This window comes from Siphateles boraxobius, unplaced genomic scaffold, assembly GCF_051911475.1.
Source record: "Siphateles boraxobius isolate OS27281-9 unplaced genomic scaffold, OSU_SipBor_1 72, whole genome shotgun sequence".
Classification (NCBI taxonomy): domain Eukaryota; kingdom Metazoa; phylum Chordata; class Actinopteri; order Cypriniformes; family Leuciscidae; genus Siphateles; species Siphateles boraxobius.
In genome coordinates this window covers 893,791-920,359 of record NW_027509200.1, presented here as the reverse complement: position 1 = coordinate 920,359, position 26,569 = coordinate 893,791, and the positions used below count along the sequence as shown (strand labels likewise).

The window sequence follows — 26,569 nt, the reverse complement described above, 5'->3', positions numbered from 1 at the left end:
AGTGTTGAGAAGAGCGAGTAGTGTTGAGAAGAGCGAGTAGTGTTGAGAAGAGCGAGTAGTGTTGAGAAGAGTGAGTAGTGTTGAGAAGAGCGAGTAGTGTTGAGAAGAGTGAGTGGTGTTGAGAAGAGCGAGTAGTGTTGAGAAGAGCGAGTAGTGTTGAGAGGAGTGAGTGGTGTTGAGAGGAGTGAGTGGTGTTGAGAGGAGTGAATAGTGTTGAGAGGAGTGAGTAGTGTTGAGAGGAGAGAGTAGTGTTGAGAAGAGTGAGTAGTGTTGAGAAGAGCGAGTGGTGTTGAGAAGAGTGAGTGGTGTTGAGAGGAGTGAGTAGTGTTGAGAAGAGTGAGTAGTGTTGAGAAGAGCGAGTAGTGTTGAGAGGAGCGAGTAGTGTTGAGAAGAGTGAGTAGTGTTGAGAAGAGTGAGTAGTGTAGAGAGGAGCGAGTAGTGTTGAGAGGAGTGAGTGGTGTTGAGAAGAGTGAGTAGTGTTGAGAGGAGTGAGTGGTGTTGAGAAGAGTGAGTAGTGTTGAGAAGAGCGAGTAGTGTTGAGAGGAGCGAGTAGTGTTGAGAGGAGCGAGTAGTGTCGAGAAGAGTGAGTGGTGTTGAGAGGAGTGAGTGGTGTTGAGAAGAGTGAGTAGTGTTGAGAGGAGTTAGTGGTGTTGAGAAGAGTGAGTAGTGTTGAGAGGAGTGAATGGTGTTGAGAAGAGTGAGTGGTGTTGAGAAGAGTGAGTAGTGTTGAGAAGAGTGAGTAGTGTTGAGAGGAGTGAGTAGTGTTGAGAAGAGCGAGTAGTGTTGAGAAGAGCGAGTAGTGTTGAGAAGAGCGAGTAGTGTTGAGAAGAGCGAGTAGTGTTGAGAGGAGTGAGTAGTGTTGAGAGGAGTGAGTAGTGTTGAGAAGAGTGAGTGGTGTTGAGAGGAGTGAGTGGTGTTGAGAAGAGTGAGTAGTGTTGAGAGGAGTGAGTGGTGTTGAGAAGAGTGAGTAGTGTTGAGAGGAGTGAATGGTGTTGAGAAGAGTGAATGGTGTTGAGAAGAGTGAGTAGTGTTGAGAAGAGTGAGTAGTGTTGAGAAGAGTGAGTAGTGTTGAGAAGAGCGAGTAGTATTGAGAAGAGCGAATAGTGTTGAGAAGAGCGAGGAGTGTTGAGAAGAGTGAGTAGTGTTGAGAGGAGTGAGTAGTGTTGAGAGGAGTGAGTAGTGTTGAGAAGAGTGAGTAGTGTTGAGAGGAGTGAGTAGTGTTGAGAAGAGTGAGTAGTGTTGAGAAGAGCGAGTAGTGTTGAGAGGAGCGAGTAGTGTTGAGAGGAGCGAGTAGTGTTGAGAGGAGCGAGTAGTGTTGAGAGGAGTGAGTGGTGTTGAGAGGAGTGAGTGGTGTTGAGAAGAGTGAGTAGTGTTGAGAAGAGCGAGTAGTGTTGAGAGGAGCGAGTAGTGTTGAGAGGAGCGAGTAGCGTCGAGAAGAGTGAGTGGTGTTGAGAGGAGTGAGTGGTGTTGAGAAGAGTGAGTAGTGTTGAGAGGAGTTAGTGGTGTTGAGAAGAGTGAGTAGTGTTGAGAGGAGTGAATGGTGTTGAGAAGAGTGAGTGGTGTTGAGAAGAGTGAGTGGTGTTGAGAAGAGTGAGTAGTGTTGAGAGGAGTGAGTAGTGTTGAGAGGAGTGAGTAGTGTTGAGAAGAGCGAGTAGTGTTGAGAAGAGCGAGTAGTGTTGAGAAGAGTGAGTAGTGAGTAGTGTTGAGAGGAGTGAGTAGTGTTGAGAGGAGTGAGTGGTGTTGAGAAGACTGAGTGGTGTTGAGAGGAGTGAGTGGTGTTGAGAAGAGTGAGTAGTGTTGAGAAGAGTGAGTAGTGTTGAGAAGAGTGAGTAGTGTTGAGAAGAGTGAGTAGTGTTGAGAAGAGCGAGTAGTGTTGAAAGGAGCGAGTAGTGTTGAGAGGAGCGAGTAGCGTCGAGAAGAGTGAGTGGTGTTGAGAGGAGTGAGTGGTGTTGAGAAGAGTGAGTAGTGTTGAGAGGAGTGAGTGGTGTTGAGAAGAGTGAGTAGTGTTGAGAGGAGTGAATGGTGTTGAGAAGAGTGAGTGGTGTTGAGAAGAGTGAGTAGTGTTGAGAAGAGTGAGTAGTGTTGAGAAGAGCGAGTAGTGTTGGGAAGAGCGAGTAGTGTTGAGAAGAGCGAGTAGTGTTGAGAAGAGCGAGTAGTGTTGAGAAGAGTGAGTAGTGTGTAGTGTTGAGAGGAGTGAGTAGTGTTGAGAAGAGTGAGTAGTGTTGAGAGGAGTGAGTAGTGTTGAGAAGAGCGAGTACTGTTGAGAAGAGCGAGTACTGTTGAGAAGAGCGAGTAGTGTTGAGAAGAGCGAGTAGTGTTGAGAAGAGCGAGTAGTGTTGAGAAGAGTGAGTAGTGAGTAGTGTTGAGAGGAGTGAGTAGTATTGAGAAGAGTGAGTAGTGTTGAGAAGAGCGAGTAGTGTTGAGAAGAGCGAGTAGTGTTGAGAAGAGCGAGTAGTGTTGAGAAGAGTGAGTAGTGAGTAGTGTTGAGAGGAGTGAGTAGTGTTGAGAGGAGTGAGTAGTGTTGAGAGGAGTGAGTAGTGTTGAGAAGAGTGAGTAGGTTTGAGAAGAGTGAGTGGTGTTGAGAGGAGTGAGTAGTGTTGAAAAGAGCGAGTAGTGTTGAGAAGAGCGAGTAGTGTTGAGAAGAGCGAGTAGTGTTGAGAAGAGCGAGTGGTGTTGAGAAGAGCGAGTAGTGTTGAGAAGAGCGAGTAGTGTTGAGAAGAGCGAGTAGTGTTGAGAAGAGTGAGTAGTGTTGAGAGGAGTGAGTAGTGTTGAGAGGAGTGAGTAGTGTTGAGAAGAGTGAGTAGTGTTGAGAAGAGTGAGTAGTGTTGAGAGGAGTGAGTAGTGTTGAGAGGAGTGAGTAGTGTTGAGATGAGTGAGTAGTGTTGAGAAGAGCGAGTAATGTTGAGAAGAGTGAGTAGTGAGTAGTGTTGAGAGGAGTGAGTAGTGTTGAGAGGAGTGAGTAGTGTTGAGAGGAGTAAGTAGTGTTGTTAAGTGTGAGTAGTGTTGAGAGGAATGAGTAGTGTTGAGAAGAGCGAGTAGTGTTGAGAAGAGTGAGTAGTGTTGAGAAGAGCGAGTAGTGTTGAGAAGAGTGAGTGGTGTTGAGAAGAGCGAGTAGTGTTGAGAAGAGCGAGTAGTGTTGAGAGGAGTGAGTGGTGTTGAGAGGAGTGAGTGGTGTTGAGAGGAGTGAATAGTGTTGAGAGTAGTGTTGAGAAGAGCGAGTAGTGTTGAGAAGAGTGAGTAGTGTTGAGAAGAGTGAGTAGTGTTGAGAAGAGTGAGTAGTGTTGAGAGGAGTGAGTGGTGTTGAGAAGAGTGAGTAGTGTTGAGAAGAGTGAGTAGTGTTGAGAAGAGCGAGTAGTGTTGAGAAGAGCGAGTAGTGTTGAGAAGAGTGAGTAGTGTTGAGAAGAGTGAGTAGTGTTGAGAAGAGTGAGTAGTGTTGAGAAGAGTGAGTAGTGTTGAGAGGAGTGAGTAGTGTTGAGAAGAGCGAGTAGTGTTGAGAAGAGCGAGTAGTGTTGAGAGTGTTGAGAAGAGCGAGTAGTGTTGAGAAGAGTGAGTAGTGTTGAGAAGAGTGAGTAGTGTTGAGAGGAGTGAGTGGTGTTGAGAAGAGCGAGTGGTGTTGATAAGAGCGAGTAGTGTTGAGAAGAGTGAGTGGTGTTGAGAAGAGTGAGTAGTGTTGAGAAGAGCGAGTAGTGTTGAGAAGAGTGAGTGGTGTTGAGAAGAGTGAGTAGTGTTGAGAGGAGTGAGTAGTGTTGAGAGGAGTGAGTAGTGTTGAGAAGAGTGAGTAGTGTTGAGAAGAGTGAGTAGTGTTGAGAAGAGTGAGTAGTGTTGAGAGGAGTGAGTAGTGTTGAGAGGAGTGAGTAGTGTTGAGATGAGTGAGTAGTGTTGAGAAGAGCGAGTAATGTTGAGAAGAGTGAGTAGTGAGTAGTGTTGAGAGGAGTGAGTAGTGTTGAGAGGAGTGAGTAGTGTTGAGAGGAGTAAGTAGTGTTGTGAAGAGTGAGTAGTGTTGAGAGGAATGAGTAGTGTTGAGAAGAGCGAGTAGTGTTGAGAAGAGTGAGTAGTGTTGAGAAGAGCGAGTAGTGTTGAGAAGAGTGAGTGGTGTTGAGAAGAGCGAGTAGTGTTGAGAAGAGCGAGTAGTGTTGAGAGGAGTGAGTGGTGTTGAGAGGAGTGAGTGGTGTTGAGAGGAGTGAATAGTGTTGAGAGTAGTGTTGAGAAGAGCGAGTAGTGTTGAGAAGAGTGAGTAGTGTTGAGAAGAGTGAGTAGTGTTGAGAAGAGTGAGTAGTGTTGAGAGGAGTGAGTGGTGTTGAGAAGAGTGAGTAGTGTTGAGAAGAGTGAGTAGTGTTGAGAAGAGCGAGTAGTGTTGAGAAGAGCGAGTAGTGTTGAGAAGAGTGAGTAGTGTTGAGAAGAGTGAGTAGTGTTGAGAAGAGTGAGTAGTGTTGAGAAGAGTGAGTAGTGTTGAGAGGAGTGAGTAGTGTTGAGAAGAGCGAGTAGTGTTGAGAAGAGCGAGTAGTGTTGAGAGTGTTGAGAAGAGCGAGTAGTGTTGAGAAGAGTGAGTAGTGTTGAGAAGAGTGAGTAGTGTTGAGAGGAGTGAGTGGTGTTGAGAAGAGCGAGTGGTGTTGATAAGAGCGAGTAGTGTTGAGAAGAGTGAGTGGTGTTGAGAAGAGTGAGTAGTGTTGAGAAGAGCGAGTAGTGTTGAGAAGAGTGAGTGGTGTTGAGAAGAGTGAGTAGTGTTGAGAGGAGTGAGTAGTGTTGAGAAGAGTGAGTAGTGTTGAGAAGAGCGAGTAGTGTTGAGAAGAGTGAGTAGTGTTGAGAAGAGCGAGTAGTGTTGAGAGGAGTGAGTAGTGTTGAGAGGAGTGAGTAGTGTTGAGAAGAGTGATTAGTGTTGAGAGGAGTGAGTAGTGTTGAGAAGAGTGAGTTGTGTTGAGAAGAGCGAGTAGTGTTGAGAAGAGTGAGTAGTGTTGAGAAGAGTGAGTAGTGTTGAGAAGAGTGAGTAGTGTTGAGAAGAGTGAGTAGTGTTGAGAAGAGCGAGTAGTGTTGAGAAGAGCGAGTAGTGTTGAGAAGAGCGAGTAGTGTTGAGAAGAGAGAGTAGTGTTGAGAAGAGCGAGTAGTGTTGAGAAGAGCGAGTAGTGTTGAGAGGAGCGAGTGGTGTTGAGAGGAGTGAGTGGTGTTGAGAGGAGTGAGTAGTGTTGAGAAGAGTGAGTAGTGTTGAGAGGAGTTAGTGGTGTTGAGAAGAGTGAGTAGTGTTGAGAAGAGTGAATGGTGTTGAGAAGAGTGAGTGGTGTTGAGAAGAGTGAGTGGTGTTGAGAAGAGTGAGTAGTGTTGAGAGGAGTGAGTAGTGTTGAGAAGAGCGAGTAGTGTTGAGAAGAGCGAGTAGTGTTGAGAAGAGCGAGTAGTGTTGAGAAGAGCGAGTAGTGTTGAGAAGAGTGAGTAGTGTTGAGAAGAGTGAGTAGTGAGTAGTGTTGAGAGGAGTGAGTAGTGTTGAGAGGAGTGAGTGGTGTTGAGAAGAGCGAGTAGTGTTGAGAAGAGCGAGTAGTGTTGAGAAGAGTGAGTAGTGTTGAGAAGAGTGAGTAGTGAGTAGTGTTGAGAGGAGTGAGTAGTGTTGAGAGGAGTGAGTGGTGTTGAGAAGAGCGAGTAGTGTTGAGAAGAGCGAGTAGTGTTGAGAAGAGTGAGTAGTGAGTAGTGTTGAGAGGAGTGAGTAGTGTTGAGAGGAGCGAGTAGTGTTGAGAAGAGTGAGTAGTGTTGAGAAGAGCGAGTAGTGTTGAGAAGAGCAAGTGGTGTTGAGAAGAGTGAGTAGTGTTGAGAAGAGCGAGTGGTGTTGAGAAGAGTGAGTAGTGTTGAGAAGAGTGAGTGGTGTTGAGAAGAGTGAGTGGTGTTGAGAAGAGTGAGTAGTGTTTTTTTTTTATTGTTTTCAATGGTTTTTAGTAGAACACAAAAGAACAGAACAGAACAAACAGGTCACAGGAGGTATAACATACAATTATGTTGTTCAAAAATGTTAATGTCAAATCAGGGGGTTACTTTCCCAATAGTCTCAGAGGAGTGAGAAAGAACTTTTCCTTTTCTATTTTTCTCCTCTCTTCCTTCCTTTATAATAATATCAGGAGAATAATTGTAATTGTCCTAAAAGTCAATAAAAGGTTCAAGGTCCCATCATACAACATACAATTCCAGAATGTTTTCATTGGATAAGTATTTTACATACTGAAAAAAAAAAAAAAGAGAAAAAAATGAAAAAAGGGAGAGGTTCTCAATATAGTATTAAAAGTGAAAATGAGAAAAGAATAAATAAAATAAAAATAGTAATAATTTGCATTACACTCACAGTGTCTCCTTATGTTCACTCCCTTCTTCTATACATTAGCCATTTTGACCAGTACATGTAAAATTTATCCATGTTTAATCGTAAAGAGAAGGTCAGCTTTTCCATATCATATAAGTAATTTACAATCACTATCCACTCATCTTTTGTTGGTGGACTCTCATGCAGCCATTTCTTAGTTATTGTTTTTTTACTCGCAACTAGTAATACATTAAGTAGGTATTTGTCTTGGGAATTAAGATTAGTTGGTATATTTCCTAAATATATAGTACTGAAACTGTACTCCATCTCGAATCCCAGTATCAATTTGATTTCAGTGATTATCTCTACCCAAAAAGGCTGAATCGTTGGACATTTCCAGAATATGTGAAAGTAATCTGCCATAGAGGTATTACATTGTCTCCAACAGAATGCAGAATCTGGCTTACCATTCTGTAAATATTTTCTTTGAAGAGTGAGTAGTGTTGAGAAGAGTGAGTAGTGTTGAGAAGAGTGAGTAGTGTTGAGAAGAGCGAGTAGTGTTGAGAGGAGCGAGTAGTGTTGAGAAGAGTGAGTAGTGTTGAGAGGAGCGAGTAGTGTTGAGAGGAGTGAGTGGTGTTGAGAGGAGTGAGTGGTGTTGAGAAGAGTGAGTAGTGTTGAGAAGAGCGAGTAGTGTTGAGAGGAGCGAGTAGTGTTGAGAGGAGCGAGTAGTGTTGAGAGGAGTGAGTGGTGTTGAGAAGAGTGAGTAGTGTTGAGAGGAGTTAGTGGTGTTGAGAAGAGTGAGTAGTGTTGAGAGGAGTGAATGGTGTTGAGAAGAGTGAGTGGTGTTGAGAAGAGTGAGTGGTGTTGAGAAGAGTGAGTAGTGTTGAGAGGAGTGAGTAGTGTTGAGAAGAGCGAGTAGTGTTGAGAAGAGCGAGTAGTGTTGAGAAGAGTGAGTAGTGAGTAGTGTTGAGAGGAGTGAGTAGTGTTGAGAGGAGTGAGTGGTGTTGAGAAGACTGAGTGGTGTTGAGAGGAGTGAGTGGTGTTGAGAAGAGTGAGTAGTGTTGAGAAGAGTGAGTAGTGTTGAGAAGAGTGAGTAGTGTTGAGAAGAGTGAGTAGTGTTGAGAAGAGCGAGTAGTGTTGAAAGGAGCGAGTAGTGTTGAGAGGAGCGAGTAGCGTCGAGAAGAGTGAGTGGTGTTGAGAGGAGTGAGTGGTGTTGAGAAGAGTGAGTAGTGTTGAGAGGAGTGAGTGGTGTTGAGAAGAGTGAGTAGTGTTGAGAGGAGTGAATGGTGTTGAGAAGAGTGAGTGGTGTTGAGAAGAGTGAGTAGTGTTGAGAAGAGTGAGTAGTGTTGAGAAGAGCGAGTAGTGTTGGGAAGAGCGAGTAGTGTTGAGAAGAGCGAGTAGTGTTGAGAAGAGCGAGTAGTGTTGAGAAGAGTGAGTAGTGTGTAGTGTTGAGAGGAGTGAGTAGTGTTGAGAAGAGTGAGTAGTGTTGAGAGGAGTGAGTAGTGTTGAGAAGAGCGAGTACTGTTGAGAAGAGCGAGTACTGTTGAGAAGAGCGAGTAGTGTTGAGAAGAGCGAGTAGTGTTGAGAAGAGCGAGTAGTGTTGAGAAGAGTGAGTAGTGAGTAGTGTTGAGAGGAGTGAGTAGTATTGAGAAGAGTGAGTAGTGTTGAGAAGAGCGAGTAGTGTTGAGAAGAGCGAGTAGTGTTGAGAAGAGCGAGTAGTGTTGAGAAGAGTGAGTAGTGAGTAGTGTTGAGAGGAGTGAGTAGTGTTGAGAGGAGTGAGTAGTGTTGAGAGGAGTGAGTAGTGTTGAGAAGAGTGAGTAGGTTTGAGAAGAGTGAGTGGTGTTGAGAGGAGTGAGTAGTGTTGAAAAGAGCGAGTAGTGTTGAGAAGAGCGAGTAGTGTTGAGAAGAGCGAGTAGTGTTGAGAAGAGCGAGTGGTGTTGAGAAGAGCGAGTAGTGTTGAGAAGAGCGAGTAGTGTTGAGAAGAGCGAGTAGTGTTGAGAAGAGTGAGTAGTGTTGAGAGGAGTGAGTAGTGTTGAGAGGAGTGAGTAGTGTTGAGAAGAGTGAGTAGTGTTGAGAAGAGTGAGTAGTGTTGAGAAGAGTGAGTAGTGTTGAGAGGAGTGAGTAGTGTTGAGAGGAGTGAGTAGTGTTGAGATGAGTGAGTAGTGTTGAGAAGAGCGAGTAATGTTGAGAAGAGTGAGTAGTGAGTAGTGTTGAGAGGAGTGAGTAGTGTTGAGAGGAGTGAGTAGTGTTGAGAGGAGTAAGTAGTGTTGTGAAGAGTGAGTAGTGTTGAGAGGAATGAGTAGTGTTGAGAAGAGCGAGTAGTGTTGAGAAGAGCGAGTAGTGTTGAGAAGAGCGAGTAGTGTTGAGAAGAGTGAGTAGTGTTGAGAAGAGCGAGTAGTGTTGAGAAGAGTGAGTGGTGTTGAGAAGAGCGAGTAGTGTTGAGAAGAGCGAGTAGTGTTGAGAGGAGTGAGTGGTGTTGAGAGGAGTGAGTGGTGTTGAGAGGAGTGAATAGTGTTGAGAGGAGTGAGTAGTGTTGAGAGGAGAGAGTAGTGTTGAGAAGAGTGAGTAGTGTTGAGAAGAGCGAGTGGTGTTGAGAAGAGTGAGTGGTGTTGAGAGGAATGAGTAGTGTTGAGAAGAGTGAGTAGTGTTGAGAAGAGCGAGTAGTGTTGAGAGGAGCGAGTAGTGTTGAGAAGAGTGAGTAGTGTTGAGAAGAGTGAGTAGTGTAGAGAGGAGCGAGTAGTGTTGAGAGGAGTGAGTGGTGTTGAGAAGAGTGAGTAGTGTTGAGAGGAGTGAGTGGTGTTGAGAAGAGTGAGTAGTGTTGAGAAGAGCGAGTAGTGTTGAGAGGAGCGAGTAGTGTTGAGAGGAGCGAGTAGCGTCGAGAAGAGTGAGTGGTGTTGAGAGGAGTGAGTGGTGTTGAGAAGAGTGAGTAGTGTTGAGAGGAGTTAGTGGTGTTGAGAAGAGTGAGTAGTGTTGAGAGGAGTGAATGGTGTTGAGAAGAGTGAGTGGTGTTGAGAAGAGTGAGTAGTGTTGAGAAGAGTGAGTAGTGTTGAGAGGAGTGAGTAGTGTTGAGAAGAGCGAGTAGTGTTGAGAAGAGCGAGTAGTGTTGAGAAGAGCGAGTAGTGTTGAGAAGAGCGAGTAGTGTTGAGAGGAGTGAGTAGTGTTGAGAGGAGTGAGTAGTGTTGAGAAGAGTGAGTGGTGTTGAGAGGAGTGAGTGGTGTTGAGAAGAGTGAGTAGTGTTGAGAAGAGCGAGTAGTGTTGAGAAGAGCGAGTAGTGTTGAGAAGAGTGAGTAGTGAGTAGTGTTGAGAGGAGTGAGTAGTATTGAGAAGAGTGAGTAGTGTTGAGAAGAGCGAGTAGTGTTGAGAAGAGCGAGTAGTGTTGAGAAGAGCGAGTAGTGTTGAGAAGAGTGAGTAGTGAGTAGTGTTGAGAGGAGTGAGTAGTGTTGAGAGGAGTGAGTAGTGTTGAGAGGAGTGAGTAGTGTTGAGAAGAGTGAGTAGGTTTGAGAAGAGTGAGTGGTGTTGAGAGGAGTGAGTAGTGTTGAAAAGAGCGAGTAGTGTTGAGAAGAGCGAGTAGTGTTGAGAAGAGCGAGTAGTGTTGAGAAGAGCGAGTGGTGTTGAGAAGAGCGAGTAGTGTTGAGAAGAGCGAGTAGTGTTGAGAAGAGCGAGTAGTGTTGAGAAGAGTGAGTAGTGTTGAGAGGAGTGAGTAGTGTTGAGAGGAGTGAGTAGTGTTGAGAAGAGTGAGTAGTGTTGAGAAGAGTGAGTAGTGTTGAGAAGAGTGAGTAGTGTTGAGAGGAGTGAGTAGTGTTGAGAGGAGTGAGTAGTGTTGAGATGAGTGAGTAGTGTTGAGAAGAGCGAGTAATGTTGAGAAGAGTGAGTAGTGAGTAGTGTTGAGAGGAGTGAGTAGTGTTGAGAGGAGTGAGTAGTGTTGAGAGGAGTAAGTAGTGTTGTGAAGAGTGAGTAGTGTTGAGAGGAATGAGTAGTGTTGAGAAGAGCGAGTAGTGTTGAGAAGAGCGAGTAGTGTTGAGAAGAGCGAGTAGTGTTGAGAAGAGTGAGTAGTGTTGAGAAGAGCGAGTAGTGTTGAGAAGAGTGAGTGGTGTTGAGAAGAGCGAGTAGTGTTGAGAAGAGCGAGTAGTGTTGAGAGGAGTGAGTGGTGTTGAGAGGAGTGAGTGGTGTTGAGAGGAGTGAATAGTGTTGAGAGGAGTGAGTAGTGTTGAGAGGAGAGAGTAGTGTTGAGAAGAGTGAGTAGTGTTGAGAAGAGCGAGTGGTGTTGAGAAGAGTGAGTGGTGTTGAGAGGAATGAGTAGTGTTGAGAAGAGTGAGTAGTGTTGAGAAGAGCGAGTAGTGTTGAGAGGAGCGAGTAGTGTTGAGAAGAGTGAGTAGTGTTGAGAAGAGTGAGTAGTGTAGAGAGGAGCGAGTAGTGTTGAGAGGAGTGAGTGGTGTTGAGAAGAGTGAGTAGTGTTGAGAGGAGTGAGTGGTGTTGAGAAGAGTGAGTAGTGTTGAGAAGAGCGAGTAGTGTTGAGAGGAGCGAGTAGTGTTGAGAGGAGCGAGTAGCGTCGAGAAGAGTGAGTGGTGTTGAGAGGAGTGAGTGGTGTTGAGAAGAGTGAGTAGTGTTGAGAGGAGTTAGTGGTGTTGAGAAGAGTGAGTAGTGTTGAGAGGAGTGAATGGTGTTGAGAAGAGTGAGTGGTGTTGAGAAGAGTGAGTAGTGTTGAGAAGAGTGAGTAGTGTTGAGAGGAGTGAGTAGTGTTGAGAAGAGCGAGTAGTGTTGAGAAGAGCGAGTAGTGTTGAGAAGAGCGAGTAGTGTTGAGAAGAGCGAGTAGTGTTGAGAGGAGTGAGTAGTGTTGAGAGGAGTGAGTAGTGTTGAGAAGAGTGAGTGGTGTTGAGAGGAGTGAGTGGTGTTGAGAAGAGTGAGTAGTGTTGAGAGGAGTGAGTGGTGTTGAGAAGAGTGAGTAGTGTTGAGAGGAGTGAATGGTGTTGAGAAGAGTGAATGGTGTTGAGAAGAGTGAGTAGTGTTGAGAAGAGTGAGTAGTGTTGAGAAGAGTGAGTAGTGTTGAGAAGAGCGAGTAGTATTGAGAAGAGCGAATAGTGTTGAGAAGAGCGAGGAGAGTTGAGAAGAGTGAGTAGTGTTGAGAGGAGTGAGTAGTGTTGAGAGGAGTGAGTAGTGTTGAGAAGAGTGAGTAGTGTTGAGAGGAGTGAGTAGTGTTGAGAAGAGCGAGTAGTGTTGAGAAGAGCGAGTAGTGTTGAGAAGAGCGAGTAGTGTTGAGAAGAGCGAGTAGTGTTTAGAAGAGTGAGTAGTGAGTAGTGTTGAGAGGAGTGAGTAGTGTTGAGAAGAGTGAGTAGTGTTGAGAAGAGCGAGTAGTGTTGAGAAGAGCGAGTAGTGTTGAGAAGAGTGAGTAGTGAGTAGTGTTGAGAGGAGTGAGTAGTGTTGAGAAGAGTGAGTAGGTTTGAGAAGAGTGAGTGGTGTTGAGAGGAGTGAGTAGTGTTGAAAAGAGCGAGTAGTGTTGAGAAGAGCGAGTAGTGTTGAGAAGAGCGAGTAGTGTTGAGAAGAGCGAGTAGTGTTGAGAGGAGCGAGTAGCGTTGAGAGGAGCGAGTAGCGTTGAGAGGTGTGAGTAGCGTCGAGAAGAGTGAGTAGTGTTGAGAGGAGTGAGTAGTGTTGAGAGGAGCGAGTAGTGTTGAGAGGTGTGAGTAGCGTCGAGAAGAGTGAGTAGTGTTGAGAAGAGTGATTGGTGTTGAGAGGAGTGAGTAGTGTTGAGAAGAGTGAGTAGTGTTGAGAAGAGCGAGTAGTGTTGTGAGGAGCGACTAGTGTTGAGCAGAGCGAGTGGTGTTGAGAAGAGTGAGTAGTGTTGAGAAGAGCGAGTAGTGTTGAGAAGAGTGAGTAGTGTTGAGAAGAGTGAGTAGTGTTGAGAAGAGTGAGTAGTGTTGAGAGGAGTGAGTGGTGTTGAGAAGAGTGAGTAGTGTTGAGAAGAGTGAGTAGTGTTGAGAAGAGCGAGTAGTGTTGAGAAGAGCGAGTAGTGTTGAGAAGAGTGAGTAGTGTTGAGAAGAGTGAGTAGTGTTGAGAAGAGTGAGTAGTGTTGAGAGGAGTGAGTAGTGTTGAGAAGAGCGAGTAGTGTTGAGAAGAGCGAGTAGTGTTGAGAGTGTTGAGAAGAGCGAGTAGTGTTGAGAAGAGTGAGTAGTGTTGAGAAGAGTGAGTAGTGTTGAGAGGAGTGAGTGGTGTTGAGAAGAGCGAGTGGTGTTGATAAGAGCGAGTAGTGTTGAGAAGAGTGAGTGGTGTTGAGAAGAGTGAGTAGTGTTGAGAAGAGCGAGTAGTGTTGAGAAGAGTGAGTGGTGTTGAGAAGAGTGAGTAGTGTTGAGAGGAGTGAGTAGTGTTGAGAGGAGTGAGTAGTGTTGAGAAGAGCGAGTAGTGTTGAGAAGAGTGAGTAGTGTTGAGAAGAGCGAGTAGTGTTGAGAGGAGTGAGTAGTGTTGAGAGGAGTGAGTAGTGTTGAGAAGAGTGATTAGTGTTGAGAGGAGTGAGTAGTGTTGAGAAGAGTGAGTTGTGTTGAGAAGAGCGAGTAGTGTTGAGAAGAGTGAGTAGTGTTGAGAAGAGTGAGTAGTGTTGAGAAGAGCGAGTAGTGTTGAGAAGAGCGAGTAGTGTTGAGAAGAGCGAGTAGTGTTGAGAAGAGCGAGTAGTGTTGAGAAGAGCGAGTAGTGTTGAGAAGAGCGAGTAGTGTTGAGAGGAGCGAGTGGTGTTGAGAGGAGTGAGTGGTGTTGAGAGGAGTGAGTAGTGTTGAGAAGAGTGAGTAGTGTTGAGAGGAGTTAGTGGTGTTGAGAAGAGTGAGTAGTGTTGAGAAGAGTGAATGGTGTTGAGAAGAGTGAGTGGTGTTGAGAAGAGTGAGTAGTGTTGAGAAGAGCGAGTAGTGTTGTGAGGAGCGACTAGTGTTGAGCAGAGCGAGTGGTGTTGAGAAGAGTGAGTAGTGTTGAGAAGAGCGAGTAGTGTTGAGAAGAGCGAGTAGTGTTGAGAGGAGCGAGTGGTGTTGAGAGGAGTGAGTGGTGTTGAGAGGAGTGAGTAGTGTTGAGAAGAGTGAGTAGTGTTGAGAGGAGTTAGTGGTGTTGAGAAGAGTGAGTAGTGTTGAGAAGAGTGAATGGTGTTGAGAAGAGTGAGTAGTGTTGAGAAGAGTGAGTAGTGTTGAGAAGAGCGAGTAGTGTTGTGAGGAGCGACTAGTGTTGAGCAGAGCGAGTGGTGTTGAGAAGAGTGAGTAGTGTTGAGAAGAGCGAGTAGTGTTGAGAAGAGTGAGTAGTGTTGAGAAGAGTGAGTAGTGTTGAGAAGAGTGAGTAGTGTTGAGAGGAGTGAGTGGTGTTGAGAAGAGTGAGTAGTGTTGAGAAGAGTGAGTAGTGTTGAGAAGAGCGAGTAGTGTTGAGAAGAGCGAGTAGTGTTGAGAAGAGTGAGTAGTGTTGAGAAGAGTGAGTAGTGTTGAGAAGAGTGAGTAGTGTTGAGAGGAGTGAGTAGTGTTGAGAAGAGCGAGTAGTGTTGAGAAGAGCGAGTAGTGTTGAGAGTGTTGAGAAGAGCGAGTAGTGTTGAGAAGAGTGAGTAGTGTTGAGAAGAGTGAGTAGTGTTGAGAGGAGTGAGTGGTGTTGAGAAGAGCGAGTGGTGTTGATAAGAGCGAGTAGTGTTGAGAAGAGTGAGTGGTGTTGAGAAGAGTGAGTAGTGTTGAGAAGAGCGAGTAGTGTTGAGAAGAGTGAGTGGTGTTGAGAAGAGTGAGTAGTGTTGAGAGGAGTGAGTAGTGTTGAGAGGAGTGAGTAGTGTTGAGAAGAGCGAGTAGTGTTGAGAAGAGTGAGTAGTGTTGAGAAGAGCGAGTAGTGTTGAGAGGAGTGAGTAGTGTTGAGAGGAGTGAGTAGTGTTGAGAAGAGTGATTAGTGTTGAGAGGAGTGAGTAGTGTTGAGAAGAGTGAGTTGTGTTGAGAAGAGCGAGTAGTGTTGAGAAGAGTGAGTAGTGTTGAGAAGAGTGAGTAGTGTTGAGAAGAGTGAGTAGTGTTGAGAAGAGTGAGTAGTGTTGAGAAGAGCGAGTAGTGTTGAGAAGAGCGAGTAGTGTTGAGAAGAGCGAGTAGTGTTGAGAAGAGCGAGTAGTGTTGAGAAGAGCGAGTAGTGTTGAGAAGAGCGAGTAGTGTTGAGAGGAGCGAGTGGTGTTGAGAGGAGTGAGTGGTGTTGAGAGGAGTGAGTAGTGTTGAGAAGAGTGAGTAGTGTTGAGAGGAGTTAGTGGTGTTGAGAAGAGTGAGTAGTGTTGAGAAGAGTGAATGGTGTTGAGAAGAGTGAGTGGTGTTGAGAAGAGTGAGTAGTGTTGAGAGGAGTGAGTAGTGTTGAGAAGAGCGAGTAGTGTTGAGAAGAGCGAGTAGTGTTGAGAAGAGCGAGTAGTGTTGAGAAGAGTGAGTAGTGTTGAGAAGAGTGAGTAGTGAGTAGTGTTGAGAGGAGTGAGTAGTGTTGAGAGGAGTGAGTGGTGTTGAGAAGAGCGAGTAGTGTTGAGAAGAGCGAGTAGTGTTGAGAAGAGTGAGTAGTGTTGAGAAGAGCGAGTAGTGTTGAGAAGAGTGAGTGGTGTTGAGAAGAGCGAGTAGTGTTGAGAAGAGCGAGTAGTGTTGAGAAGAGTGAGTAGTGAGTAGTGTTGAGAGGAGTGAGTGGTGTTGAGAGGAGTGAGTGGTGTTGAGAAGAGCGAGTAGTGTTGAGAAGAGCGAGTAGTGTTGAGAAGAGTGAGTAGTGAGTAGTGTTGAGAGGAGTGAGTGGTGTTGAGAAGAGCGAGTAGTGTTGAGAAGAGCGAGTAGTGTTGAGAAGAGTGAGTAGTGAGTAGTGTTGAGAGGAGTGAGTAGTGTTGAGAGGAGCGAGTAGTGTTGAGAAGAGTGAGTAGTGTTGAGAAGAGCGAGTAGTGTTGAGAAGAGCAAGTGGTGTTGAGAAGAGTGAGTAGTGTTGAGAAGAGCGAGTGGTGTTGAGAAGAGTGAGTAGTGTTGGGAAGAGCGAGTAGTGTTGAGAAGAGCGAGTAGTGTTGAGAAGAGCGAGTAGTGTTGAGAAGAGTGAGTAGTGAGTAGTGTTGAGAAGAGTGAGTGGTGTTGAGAAGAGTGAGTAGTGTTGAGAAGAGTGAGTGGTGTTGAGAAGAGTGAGTGGTGTTGAGAAGAGTGAGTAGTGTTTTTTTTTGTTTTTTTTTATTGTTTTCAATGGTTTTTAGTAGAACACAAAAGAACAGAACAGAACAAACAGGTCACAGGAGGTATAACATACAATTATGTTGTTCAAAAATGTTAATGTCAAATCAGGGGGTTACTTTCCCAATAGTCTCAGAGGAGTGAGAAAGAACTTTTCCTTTTCTATTTTTCTCCTCTCTTCCTTCCTTTATAATAATATCAGGAGAATAATTGTAATTGTCCTAAAAGTCAATAAAAGGTTCAAGGTCCCATCATACAACATACAATTCCAGAATGTTTTCATTGGATAAGTATTTTACATACTGAAAAAAAAAAAAAAGAGAAAAAAATGAAAAAAGGGAGAGGTTCTCAATATAGTATTAAAAGTGAAAATGAGAAAAGAATAAATAAAATAAAAATAGTAATAATTTGCATTACACTCACAGTGTCTCCTTATGTTCACTCCCTTCTTCTATACATTAGCCATTTTGACCAGTACATGTAAAATTTATCCATGTTTAATCGTAAAGAGAAGGTCAGCTTTTCCATATCATATAAGTAATTTACAATCACTATCCACTCATCTTTTGTTGGTGGACTCTCATGCAGCCATTTCTTAGTTATTGTTTTTTTACTCGCAACTAGTAATACATTAAGTAGGTATTTGTCTTGGGAATTAAGATTAGTTGGTATATTTCCTAAATATATAGTACTGAAACTGTACTCCATCTCGAATCCCAGTATCAATTTGATTTCAGTGATTATCTCTACCCAAAAAGGCTGAATCGTTGGACATTTCCAGAATATGTGAAAGTAATCTGCCATAGAGGTATTACATTGTCTCCAACAGAATGCAGAATCTGGCTTACCATTCTGTAAATATTTTCTTTGAAGAGTGAGTAGTGTTGAGAAGAGTGAGTAGTGTTGAGAAGAGCGAGTAGTGTTGAGAGGAGCGAGTAGTGTTGAGAAGAGTGAGTAGTGTTGAGAGGAGCGAGTAGTGTTGAGAGGAGTGAGTGGTGTTGAGAGGAGTGAGTGGTGTTGAGAAGAGTGAGTAGTGTTGAGAAGAGCGAGTAGTGTTGAGAGGAGCGAGTAGTGTTGAGAGGAGCGAGTAGCGTCGAGAAGAGTGAGTGGTGTTGAGAGGAGTGAGTGGTGTTGAGAAGAGTGAGTAGTGTTGAGAGGAGTTAGTGGTGTTGAGAAGAGTGAGTAGTGTTGAGAGGAGTGAATGGTGTTGAGAAGAGTGAGTGGTGTTGAGAAGAGTGAGTGGTGTTGAGAAGAGTGAGTAGTGTTGAGAGGAGTGAGTAGTGTTGAGAAGAGCGAGTAGTGTTGAGAAGAGCGAGTAGTGTTGAGAAGAGTGAGTAGTGAGTAGTGTTGAGAGGAGTGAGTAGTGTTGAGAGGAGTGAGTGGTGTTGAGAAGACTGAGTGGTGTTGAGAGGAGTGAGTGGTGTTGAGAAGAGTGAGTAGTGTTGAGAAGAGTGAGTAGTGTTGAGAAGAGTGAGTAGTGTTGAGAAGAGTGAGTAGTGTTGAGAAGAGCGAGTAGTGTTGAAAGGAGCGAGTAGTGTTGAGAGGAGCGAGTAGCGTCGAGAAGAGTGAGTGGTGTTGAGAGGAGTGAGTGGTGTTGAGAAGAGTGAGTAGTGTTGAGAGGAGTGAGTGGTGTTGAGAAGAGTGAGTAGTGTTGAGAGGAGTGAATGGTGTTGAGAAGAGTGAGTGGTGTTGAGAAGAGTGAGTAGTGTTGAGAAGAGTGAGTAGTGTTGAGAAGAGCGAGTAGTGTTGGGAAGAGCGAGTAGTGTTGAGAAGAGCGAGTAGTGTTGAGAAGAGCGAGTAGTGTTGAGAAGAGTGAGTAGTGTGTAGTGTTGAGAGGAGTGAGTAGTGTTGAGAAGAGTGAGTAGTGTTGAGAGGAGTGAGTAGTGTTGAGAAGAGCGAGTACTGTTGAGAAGAGCGAGTACTGTTGAGAAGAGCGAGTAGTGTTGAGAAGAGCGAGTAGTGTTGAGAAGAGCGAGTAGTGTTGAGAAGAGTGAGTAGTGAGTAGTGTTGAGAGGAGTGAGTAGTATTGAGAAGAGTGAGTAGTGTTGAGAAGAGTGAGTAGTGTTGAGAAGAGCGAGTAGTGTTGAGAAGAGTGAGTAGTGTTGAGAAGAGCGAGTAGTGTTGAGAAGAGTGAGTAGTGTTGAGAGGAGTGAGTAGTGTTGAGAGGAGTGAGTAGTGTTGAGAGGAGTGAGTAGTGTTGAGAAGAGTGAGTAGGTTTGAGAAGAGTGAGTGGTGTTGAGAGGAGTGAGTAGTGTTGAGAAGAGCGAGTAGTGTTGAGAAGAGCGAGTAGTGTTGAGAAGAGCGAGTGGTGTTGAGAAGAGCGAGTAGTGTTGAGAAGAGCGAGTAGTGTTGAGAAGAGCGAGTAGTGTTGAGAAGAGTGAGTAGTGTTGAGAGGAGTGAGTAGTGTTGAGAGGAGTGAGTAGTGTTGAGAAGAGTGAGTAGTGTTGAGAAGAGTGAGTAGTGTTGAGAAGAGTGAGTAGTGTTGAGAGGAGTGAGTAGTGTTGAGATGAGTGAGTAGTGTTGAGAAGAGCGAGTAATGTTGAGAAGAGTGAGTAGTGAGTAGTGTTGAGAGGAGTGAGTAGTGTTGAGAGGAGTGAGTAGTGTTGAGAGGAGTAAGTAGTGTTGTGAAGAGTGAGTAGTGTTGAGAGGAATGAGTAGTGTTGAGAAGAGCGAGTAGTGTTGAGAAGAGCGAGTAGTGTTGAGAAGAGCGAGTAGTGTTGAGAAGAGTGAGTAGTGTTGAGAAGAGCGAGTAGTGTTGAGAAGAGTGAGTGGTGTTGAGAAGAGCGAGTAGTGTTGAGAAGAGCGAGTAGTGTTGAGAGGAGTGAGTGGTGTTGAGAGGAGTGAGTGGTGTTGAGAGGAGTGAATAGTGTTGAGAGGAGTGAGTAGTGTTGAGAGGAGAGAGTAGTGTTGAGAAGAGTGAGTAGTGTTGAGAAGAGCGAGTGGTGTTGAGAAGAGTGAGTGGTGTTGAGAGGAGTGAGTAGTGTTGAGAAGAGTGAGTAGTGTTGAGAAGAGCGAGTAGTGTTGAGAGGAGCGAGTAGTGTTGAGAAGAGTGAGTAGTGTTGAGAAGAGTGAGTAGTGTAGAGAGGAGCGAGTAGTGTTGAGAGGAGTGAGTGGTGTTGAGAAGAGTGAGTAGTGTTGAGAGGAGTGAGTGGTGTTGAGAAGAGTGAGTAGTGTTGAGAAGAGCGAGTAGTGTTGAGAGGAGCGAGTAGTGTTGAGAGGAGCGAGTAGCGTCGAGAAGAGTGAGTGGTGTTGAGAGGAGTGAGTGGTGTTGAGAAGAGTGAGTAGTGTTGAGAGTTAGTGGTGTTGAGAAGAGTGAGTAGTGTTGAGAGGAGTGAATGGTGTTGAGAAGAGTGAGTGGTGTTGAGAAGAGTGAGTAGTGTTGAGAAGAGTGAGTAGTGTTGAGAGGAGTGAGTAGTGTTGAGAAGAGCGAGTAGTGTTGAGAAGAGCGAGTAGTGTTGAGAAGAGCGAGTAGTGTTGAGAAGAGCGAGTAGTGTTGAGAGGAGTGAGTAGTGTTGAGAGGAGTGAGTAGTGTTGAGAAGAGTGAGTGGTGTTGAGAGGAGTGAGTGGTGTTGAGAAGAGTGAGTAGTGTTGAGAGGAGTGAGTGGTGTTGAGAAGAGTGAGTAGTGTTGAGAGGAGTGAATGGTGTTGAGAAGAGTGAATGGTGTTGAGAAGAGTGAGTAGTGTTGAGAAGAGTGAGTAGTGTTGAGAAGAGTGAGTAGTGTTGAGAAGAGCGAGTAGTATTGAGAAGAGCGAATAGTGTTGAGAAGAGCGAGGAGTGTTGAGAAGAGTGAGTAGTGTTGAGAGGAGTGAGTAGTGTTGAGAGGAGTGAGTAGTGTTGAGAAGAGTGAGTAGTGTTGAGAGGAGTGAGTAGTGTTGAGAAGAGCGAGTAGTGTTGAGAAGAGCGAGTAGTGTTGAGAAGAGCGAGTAGTGTTGAGAAGAGCGAGTAGTGTTTAGAAGAGTGAGTAGTGAGTAGTGTTGAGAGGAGTGAGTAGTGTTGAGAAGAGTGAGTAGTGTTGAGAAGAGCGAGTAGTGTTGAGAAGAGCGAGTAGTGTTGAGAAGAGTGAGTAGTGAGTAGTGTTGAGAGGAGTGAGTAGTGTTGAGAAGAGTGAGTAGGTTTGAGAAGAGTGAGTGGTGTTGAGAGGAGTGAGTAGTGTTGAAAAGAGCGAGTAGTGTTGAGAAGAGCGAGTAGTGTTGAGAAGAGCGAGTAGTGTTGAGAAGAGCGAGTAGTGTTGAGAGGAGCGAGTAGCGTTGAGAGGAGCGAGTAGCGTTGAGAGGTGTGAGTAGCGTCGAGAAGAGTGAGTAGTGTTGAGAGGAGTGAGTAGTGTTGAGAGGAGCGAGTAGTGTTGAGAGGTGTGAGTAGCGTCGAGAAGAGTGAGTAGTGTTGAGAAGAGTGATTGGTGTTGAGAGGAGTGAGTAGTGTTGAGAAGAGTGAGTAGTGTTGAGAAGAGCGAGTAGTGTTGAGAGGAGCGACTAGTGTTGAGCAGAGCGAGTGGTGTTGAGAAGAGTGAGTAGTGTTGAGAAGAGCGAGTAGTGTTGAGAAGAGTGAGTAGTGTTGAGAAGAGTGAGTAGTGTTGAGAAGAGTGAGTAGTGTTGAGAGGAGTGAGTGGTGTTGAGAAGAGTGAGTAGTGTTGAGAAGAGTGAGTAGTGTTGAGAAGAGCGAGTAGTGTTGAGAAGAGCGAGTAGTGTTGAGAAGAGTGAGTAGTGTTGAGGAGAGTGAGCAGTGTTGAGAGGAGTGAGTAGTGTTGAGAAGAGCGAGTAGTGTTGAGAAGAGCGAGTAGTGTTGAGAGTGTTGAGAAGAGCGAGTAGTGTTGAGAAGAGTGAGTAGTGTTGAGAAGAGTGAGTAGTGTTGAGAGGAGTGAGTGGTGTTGAGAAGAGCGAGTGGTGTTGATAAGAGCGAGTAGTGTTGAGAAGAGCGAGTGGTGTTGAGAAGAGTGAGTAGTGTTGAGAAGAGCGAGTAGTGTTGAGAAGAGTGAGTGGTGTTGAGAAGAGTGAGTAGTGTTGAGAGGAGTGAGTAGTGTTGAGAAGAGTGAGTAGTGTTGAGAAGAGCGAGTAGTGTTGAGAAGAGTGAGTAGTGTTGAGAAGAGCGAGTAGTGTTGAGAAGAGTGAGTGGTGTTGAGAAGAGTGAGTAGTGTTGAGAAGAGTGAGTAGTGTTGAGAAGAGCGAGTAGTGTTGAGAAGAGCGAGTAGTGTTGAGAAGAGCGAGTAGTGTTGAGAAGAGTGAGTGGTGTTGAGAAGAGTGAGTAGTGTTGAGAGGAGTGAGTAGTGTTGAGAGGAGTGAGTGGTGTTGAGAAGAGCGAGTGGTGTTGAGAAGAGCGAGTAGTGTTGAGAAGAGTGAGTGGTGTTGAGAGGAGTGAGTAGTCTTGAGAAGAGTGAGTGGTGTTGAGAGGAGTGAGTAGTGTTGAGAAGAGTGAGTAGTGTTGAGAAGAGTGAGTAGTGTTGAGAAGAGTGAGTAGTGTTGAGAAGAGTGAGTAGTGTTGAGAAGAGTGAGTAGTGTTGAGAAGAGCGAGTAGTGTTGAGAAGAGTGAGTAGTGAGTAGTGTTGAGAAGAGCGAGTGGTGTTGAGAAGAGCGAGTAGTGTTGAGAAGAGTGAGTGGTGTTGAGAGGAGTGAGTAGTGTTGAGAAGAGTGAGTAGTGTTGAGAAGAGCGAGTAGTGTTGAGAAGAGTGAGTAGTGTTGAGAAGAGCGAGTAGTGTTGAGAAGAGTGAGTGGTGTTGAGAAGAGTGAGTAGTGTTGAGAGGAGTGAGTAGTGTTGAGAGGAGTGAGTGGTGTTGAGAAGAGCGAGTGGTGTTGAGAAGAGCGAGTAGTGTTGAGAAGAGTGAGTGGTGTTGAGAAGAGTGAGTAGTGTTGAGAAGAGTGAGTGGTGTTGAGAAGAGTGAGTGGTGTTGAGAAGAGTGAGTAGTGTTGAGAAGAGCGAGTAGTGTTGAGAAGAGTGAGTGGTGTTGAGAAGAGTGAGTGGTGTTGAGAGGAGTGAGTAGTGTTGAGAAGAGCGAGTAGTGTTGAGAAGAGCGAGTAGTGTTGAGAAGAGTGAGTGGTGTTGAGAGGAGTGAGTGGTGTTGAGAAGAGTGAGTAGTGTTGAGAAGAGTGAGTGGTGTTGAGAGGAGTGAGTAGTGTTGAGAGGAGTGAGTAGTGTTGAGAAGAGTGAGTGGTGTTGAGAAGAGTGGGTAGTGTTGAGAGGAGTGAGTAGTGTTGAGAGGAGTGAGTAGTGTTGAGAAGAGTGAGTGGTGTTGAGAAGAGTGGGTAGTGTTGAGAAGAGTGAGTAGTGTTGAGAAGAGCGAGTAGTGTTGAGAAGAGTGAGTAGTGTTGAGAAGAGTGAGTAGTGTTGAGAAGAGTGAGTAGTGTTGAGAAGAGTGAGTAGTGTTGAGAAGAGCGAGTAGTGTTGAGAAGAGTGAGTGGTGTTGAGAAGAGTGAGTACTGTTGAGAGGAGTGAGTAGTGTTGAGAAGAGTGAGTGGTGTTGAGAGGAGTGAGTGGTGTTGAGAAGAGTGAGTAGTGTTGAGAAGAGTGAGTGGTGTTGAGAGGAGTGAGTAGTGTTGAGAAGAGTGAGTAGTGTTGAGAAGAGTGAGTAGTGTTGAGAAGAGTGGGTAGTGTTGAGAAGAGTGAGTGGTGTTGAGAGGAATGAGTAGTGTTGAGAAGAGCGAGTAGTGTTGAGAAGAGTGAGTAGTGTTGAGAAGAGTGAGTAGTGTTGAGAAGAGTGAGTGGTGTTGAGAGGAGTGAGTAGTGTTGAGAAGAGCGAGTAGTGTTGAGAAGAGCGAGTAGTGTTGAGAGTGTTGAGAAGAGCGAGTAGTGTTGAGAAGAGTGAGTAGTGAGTAGTGTTGAGAGGAGTGAGTGGTGTTGAGAGGAGTGAGTAGTGTTGAGAAGAGCGAGTAGTGTTGAGAAGAGTGAGTAGTGTTGAGAAGAGTGAGTAGTGTTGAGAAGAGTGAGTAGTGTTGAGCAGGGTTAGGGTGTCCTCATTTGTGTTTGTCCTTATTAATATTTATATTTGTCCTTATTAATGTTTGTTCTGTAAAGTGGTTCGAAAAAATGAAATTGGAATCGCTTAAAACCGGTATCGGCAGGTCAAACTTAATGAAAAGTAGTGTAAGACACATGCCTTTGGTGTGAGAGACCCGGGTTCGAATCCACTGTGAGACACCAATGTGTCCCAGAGCAAGACACTTAACCCCTAGACGCTCCAGAGGCGTGCGACCTCTGACGTATATATAGCAATTGTAAGTCGCTTTGGACAAAAGCGTCAGCTAAATGAATAAATATAAATGTAATGTAAATGAAAAATCAGAATCGGCCTACAAAAATTGTAATCGGTGCATCTCTATTTTGGTGCTAAATAGGAAAAGGATCTACCGCCAGCAGTCGAATTAGATATTCTAGGTATAATCAACTGGCCAGAATTTTGAGATTGCAATAGACGTGAAGGACTATAATGCGTTAAAGGGATAGTTCACCCAAAAATGTAAATTCTGTCAGTGATTACTCTCCCTCATGTTGTTCAACCCCGTAAGACCTTCGTTCATCTTCGGAACACGAATTAAGATATTTGTGATTAAATCTGAGAGCTGGATCACTCCTCCATAGGCTTCTAAGGGATTGAAACTTGACAGGACCGAAAAGTTTTGAAAGACATCGTTAAAATAGTCCAAGTGACTACAGTGACTCAATCTTAAGTTTATCAAGCGACGAGAATACTTTTTGTGCGCAAAAACAAACAAAAATAATGACTTTATTTCAACTATTGATTTCCTTCTCTGTGGGCCTCCAGTGAGTTCACTAGTGTAATAGCGTAAGCTTCTGTGTTGTACGTTACACACATCACACACATGACCAGCGTCGGCCAATAGTGAGGCTACGTGTGACGTAGCTCTACGCTATCACACTACGCTAACTGACTCGAGGCCCACAGAGAAGGAAATGAATAGTTGAAATAAAGTCGTTATTTTTGTTTGTTTTTGCGCACAAAAAGTATTCTCGTCGCTTGATAAACTTAAGATTGAGTCACTGTAGTCACTTGGACTATTTTAACGATGTCTTTAATAACTTTTCGGTCCTGTCAAGTTTCAATCCCTTAGAAGCCTATGGAGGAGTGATCCAGCTCTCAGATTTAATCACAAATATCTTAATTCGTGTTCTGAAGATGAACGAAGGTCTTACGGGGTTGAACAACATGAGGGAGAGTAATCACTGACAGAATTTACATTTTTGGGTGAACTAACCCTTTAAGAGCTCGCTCAAGTACTGGGGAGCTAAACCATATAGTGCTTTGTAAGTAATCAGCTATGTTTCACTGATCACACTCTCACCTATGTTTAACAGGGAGCCAATGAGTAGTGTTGAGTGTGTGTGTGTTCATCAGGTCAGGTGACTCCTCATGCTCCCGATGGGAAGAAGCTCCAGCAGACCGTCACCAACTACGCCTCAGTGGAGTGTGGAGCCAAGATCCTGTCCTCCAACCCCGAGGCCAAGGTGCAGCTCCTCACACACACACACACACACACAGATCTGACACACTGACCTGCGCTGATCGAGACCAGGAAGTCTCTGGGGTTTGAGGATAAGATCTCAAAGTTGGCGATGTCCAGCTGCTTGACCTGGATGGGCTGATGAACCTGCCCAACACACACACACACACACACACACACTCACACAGAGACACACACACACACACACACACACACACGCACACATCCTGAGAACCGGCTGTGTTTCACTCCCTGTGTCTGTGTGTTTTTCAGAGCACTTCAGCAGTTCTGATGGAGAACATGGACATGTACATGCTGAACCCCTGCAATAACAAGATCTGGTATTATTCTGAACATGATCTCAAGCGTGTGAAATCCACCAGCAGCGCTCAAAAGAGTGGAATAATTACTGTTTTAATGTTTCTGAAAGAGTCTCTTCTGCTCAGCAAGGCAGCATTTATCTGATCAAAAATACAGTAAAATAGTGAAATATTATTCCAATGTAAATCAGCAGTTTTCTATGTGAATATATAGTAAAGTGTAATTTATTCCTGTGATCAAAGCTGAATTTTCCAGCATCATTACTCCAGTCTTCAGTGTCACATGATCCTTCAGAAATCACTATAATATGATGATGTCAGCATTGACTGTGATGATTCTTTACCCAGAGAAGACTGGAGGCAGCGGCAGCTCTCATTGGTGGATCTCAGGAGGGGGCGGGGTTTAGCTCAGCTCATTAGCAGTGAATGTCTCTCTCTGTGTGTGTGTGTGTGTGTGTGTGTGTGTGTTGGGCAGGTTCATCATCGAGCTCTGTCAGCCCATCCAGGTCAAGCAGCTGGACATCGCCAACTTTGAGATCTTTTCCTCAAACCCCAGAGACTTCCTGGTCTCAATCAGCGACAGGTCAGTGTGTCAGATCTCTGTGTGTGTGTGTGTGTGTGTGTATACATGAATGTCAGTCATGTGACCTCTTAGAGCCGTTAGAGCCGCGCATCAACACGTGAATGACTTGTTTAACCAGCAAGGCTTTAAAGCACATGCAAATAGTTAACTTTTGTGAACTGCAGTGTCCCTTCCTCTGCGTTAACATTTGATGTGAATATACGTCGCGTTGTAGCCTATGCTGAGACGGAGGCGCCAGAAATGCAACTGATAAAATGCACAATATAACGTTACGACATTTCTTCAAAAACAGATCGTGGAGATATTTTAATCGTCCACGATCATAAATCGTGATATCGCACACCCCTAAGCTAGCGTTAGCTCATTAACAACAATATATTTACATCCACTCACCACAGACAAAATGAACACTGCACAGAGAGTTTGCACACACAAACCACTGTTATAACATAAAGCGAGCAGATACTGCGTGCATGGTTTGGCATGATATGACTGAATGTGCGTAAGTGCGCTCCCTTAATTCCTAAAAAGCTGACATCAGTTCATCACAATCTCACACATCTCTGTTATTATCAATGAAGCTGACTGCACAATAAATCTTTCATAATATATACACTTTGTTGGTTATAGTTAGAAGATTTGCCAGCATACAGAATTCAGCTCTGAACAAAAAGTCCGTTTTGAGCGGTGAGGAGAGTCTATCTTAAATGCTTCTGATTGGCCTTTGCGTTCAAGAAATCAACACATATGTCTGTGATTGGCTAAATCGCTCAACGCTGCAAACATGTTATAAAAAGAGAACTCTTGCCCGTAAATCGTTTCTATTTTGTAATGTACAAAAATGTATTAGTTTTTATATATTTAATTCATAGATAACGTTATTTCTAGTTTGCGGGAGTCCCGCGAATCGTTTATTCTCCGCAACACGCACACACAGAGTGAGTGCATTACCGCCCGCGCTCGCACTCGCACTCGGCCATCAAATCTAGTCCCGCGCCGCACTCTATTGCGTTGGGAGTGCACGTCTCTAGATCAAGGGCCCGGCCCTGAGGATAGTGACGGGAAATATCGGGTCGGGCCGGGTCAAGTTCGGGCTCGGGCAGATAGTCTAAGCTCTAGTTCCTTTGCGACTGACGTATCGATCTTGCCGAATCAGGTACTCAAAATGGCGGAAGACAAGTTTTAGAAGTGAGTGACGTCAGTGAGGAGAGGTTGGTGACATCATCTGATATTCCTGTATATAGAGCATATTTTTCATGGCTTGTTCACTCAGATATCCGAACAAGAAGTGGGTGAAGCTGGGGACGTTCCATGCGCGTGACGAGCGGACGGTGCAGAGCTTCCCACTCGATGAGCATCTGTTCGCCAAGTTCGTCAAGGTGAGAGTGTGTGTGAGACCAGTGTGAGTGTGTGTGAGTGAGAGTGTTAGAGCAGTGTGTGTGAGTGAGAGCGTGTTAGAGCAGTGTGAGCGTGAGAGTATGTGAGACCAGTGTGTGTTTGAGTGAGAGTGTGTGTGACCAATGTGAGTGTCAAGTCACCTTTATTTATATAGCGCTTTCACAATACAAATTGTTTCAAACCAGCTATACAAGGATAACAGGAAAGTAAAGTTGTAATAATATTGTTAAATTCAAAATTAAATGTCCCCAACTAAGCAAGCCATAAGCCAATGGCGAATGAAGGCGAGAAAAAGGCGACAGTGGCAAGGAACCAAAACTCCATCAGGTGACAGAATGGAGAAAAAAACCTTGGGAGAACCCAGGCTCAGTCGGGGGCCAGTCCTCCTTTG

General features: G+C 44.8%; 1 protein-coding gene across 8 annotated transcripts in view; it reads left to right on the top strand.

The window, feature by feature from the left end:
* The window catches only part of LOC143724301 (SUN domain-containing ossification factor), a 60,222-nt gene that overhangs the window by 13,937 nt on the left and 19,716 nt on the right, over positions 1 to 26,569 (top strand). For all 8 annotated transcript variants that reach the window (XM_077217299.1, XM_077217295.1, XM_077217292.1 and 5 more), the window contains exons 8-11: positions 23,772 to 23,881; positions 24,151 to 24,218; positions 24,673 to 24,780; positions 26,054 to 26,159. In XM_077217299.1, coding sequence (XP_077073414.1) covers positions 23,772 to 23,881; positions 24,151 to 24,218; positions 24,673 to 24,780; positions 26,054 to 26,159 — 392 coding nt within the window. The remainder of the gene's footprint in view (positions 1 to 23,771; positions 23,882 to 24,150; positions 24,219 to 24,672; positions 24,781 to 26,053; positions 26,160 to 26,569) is intronic.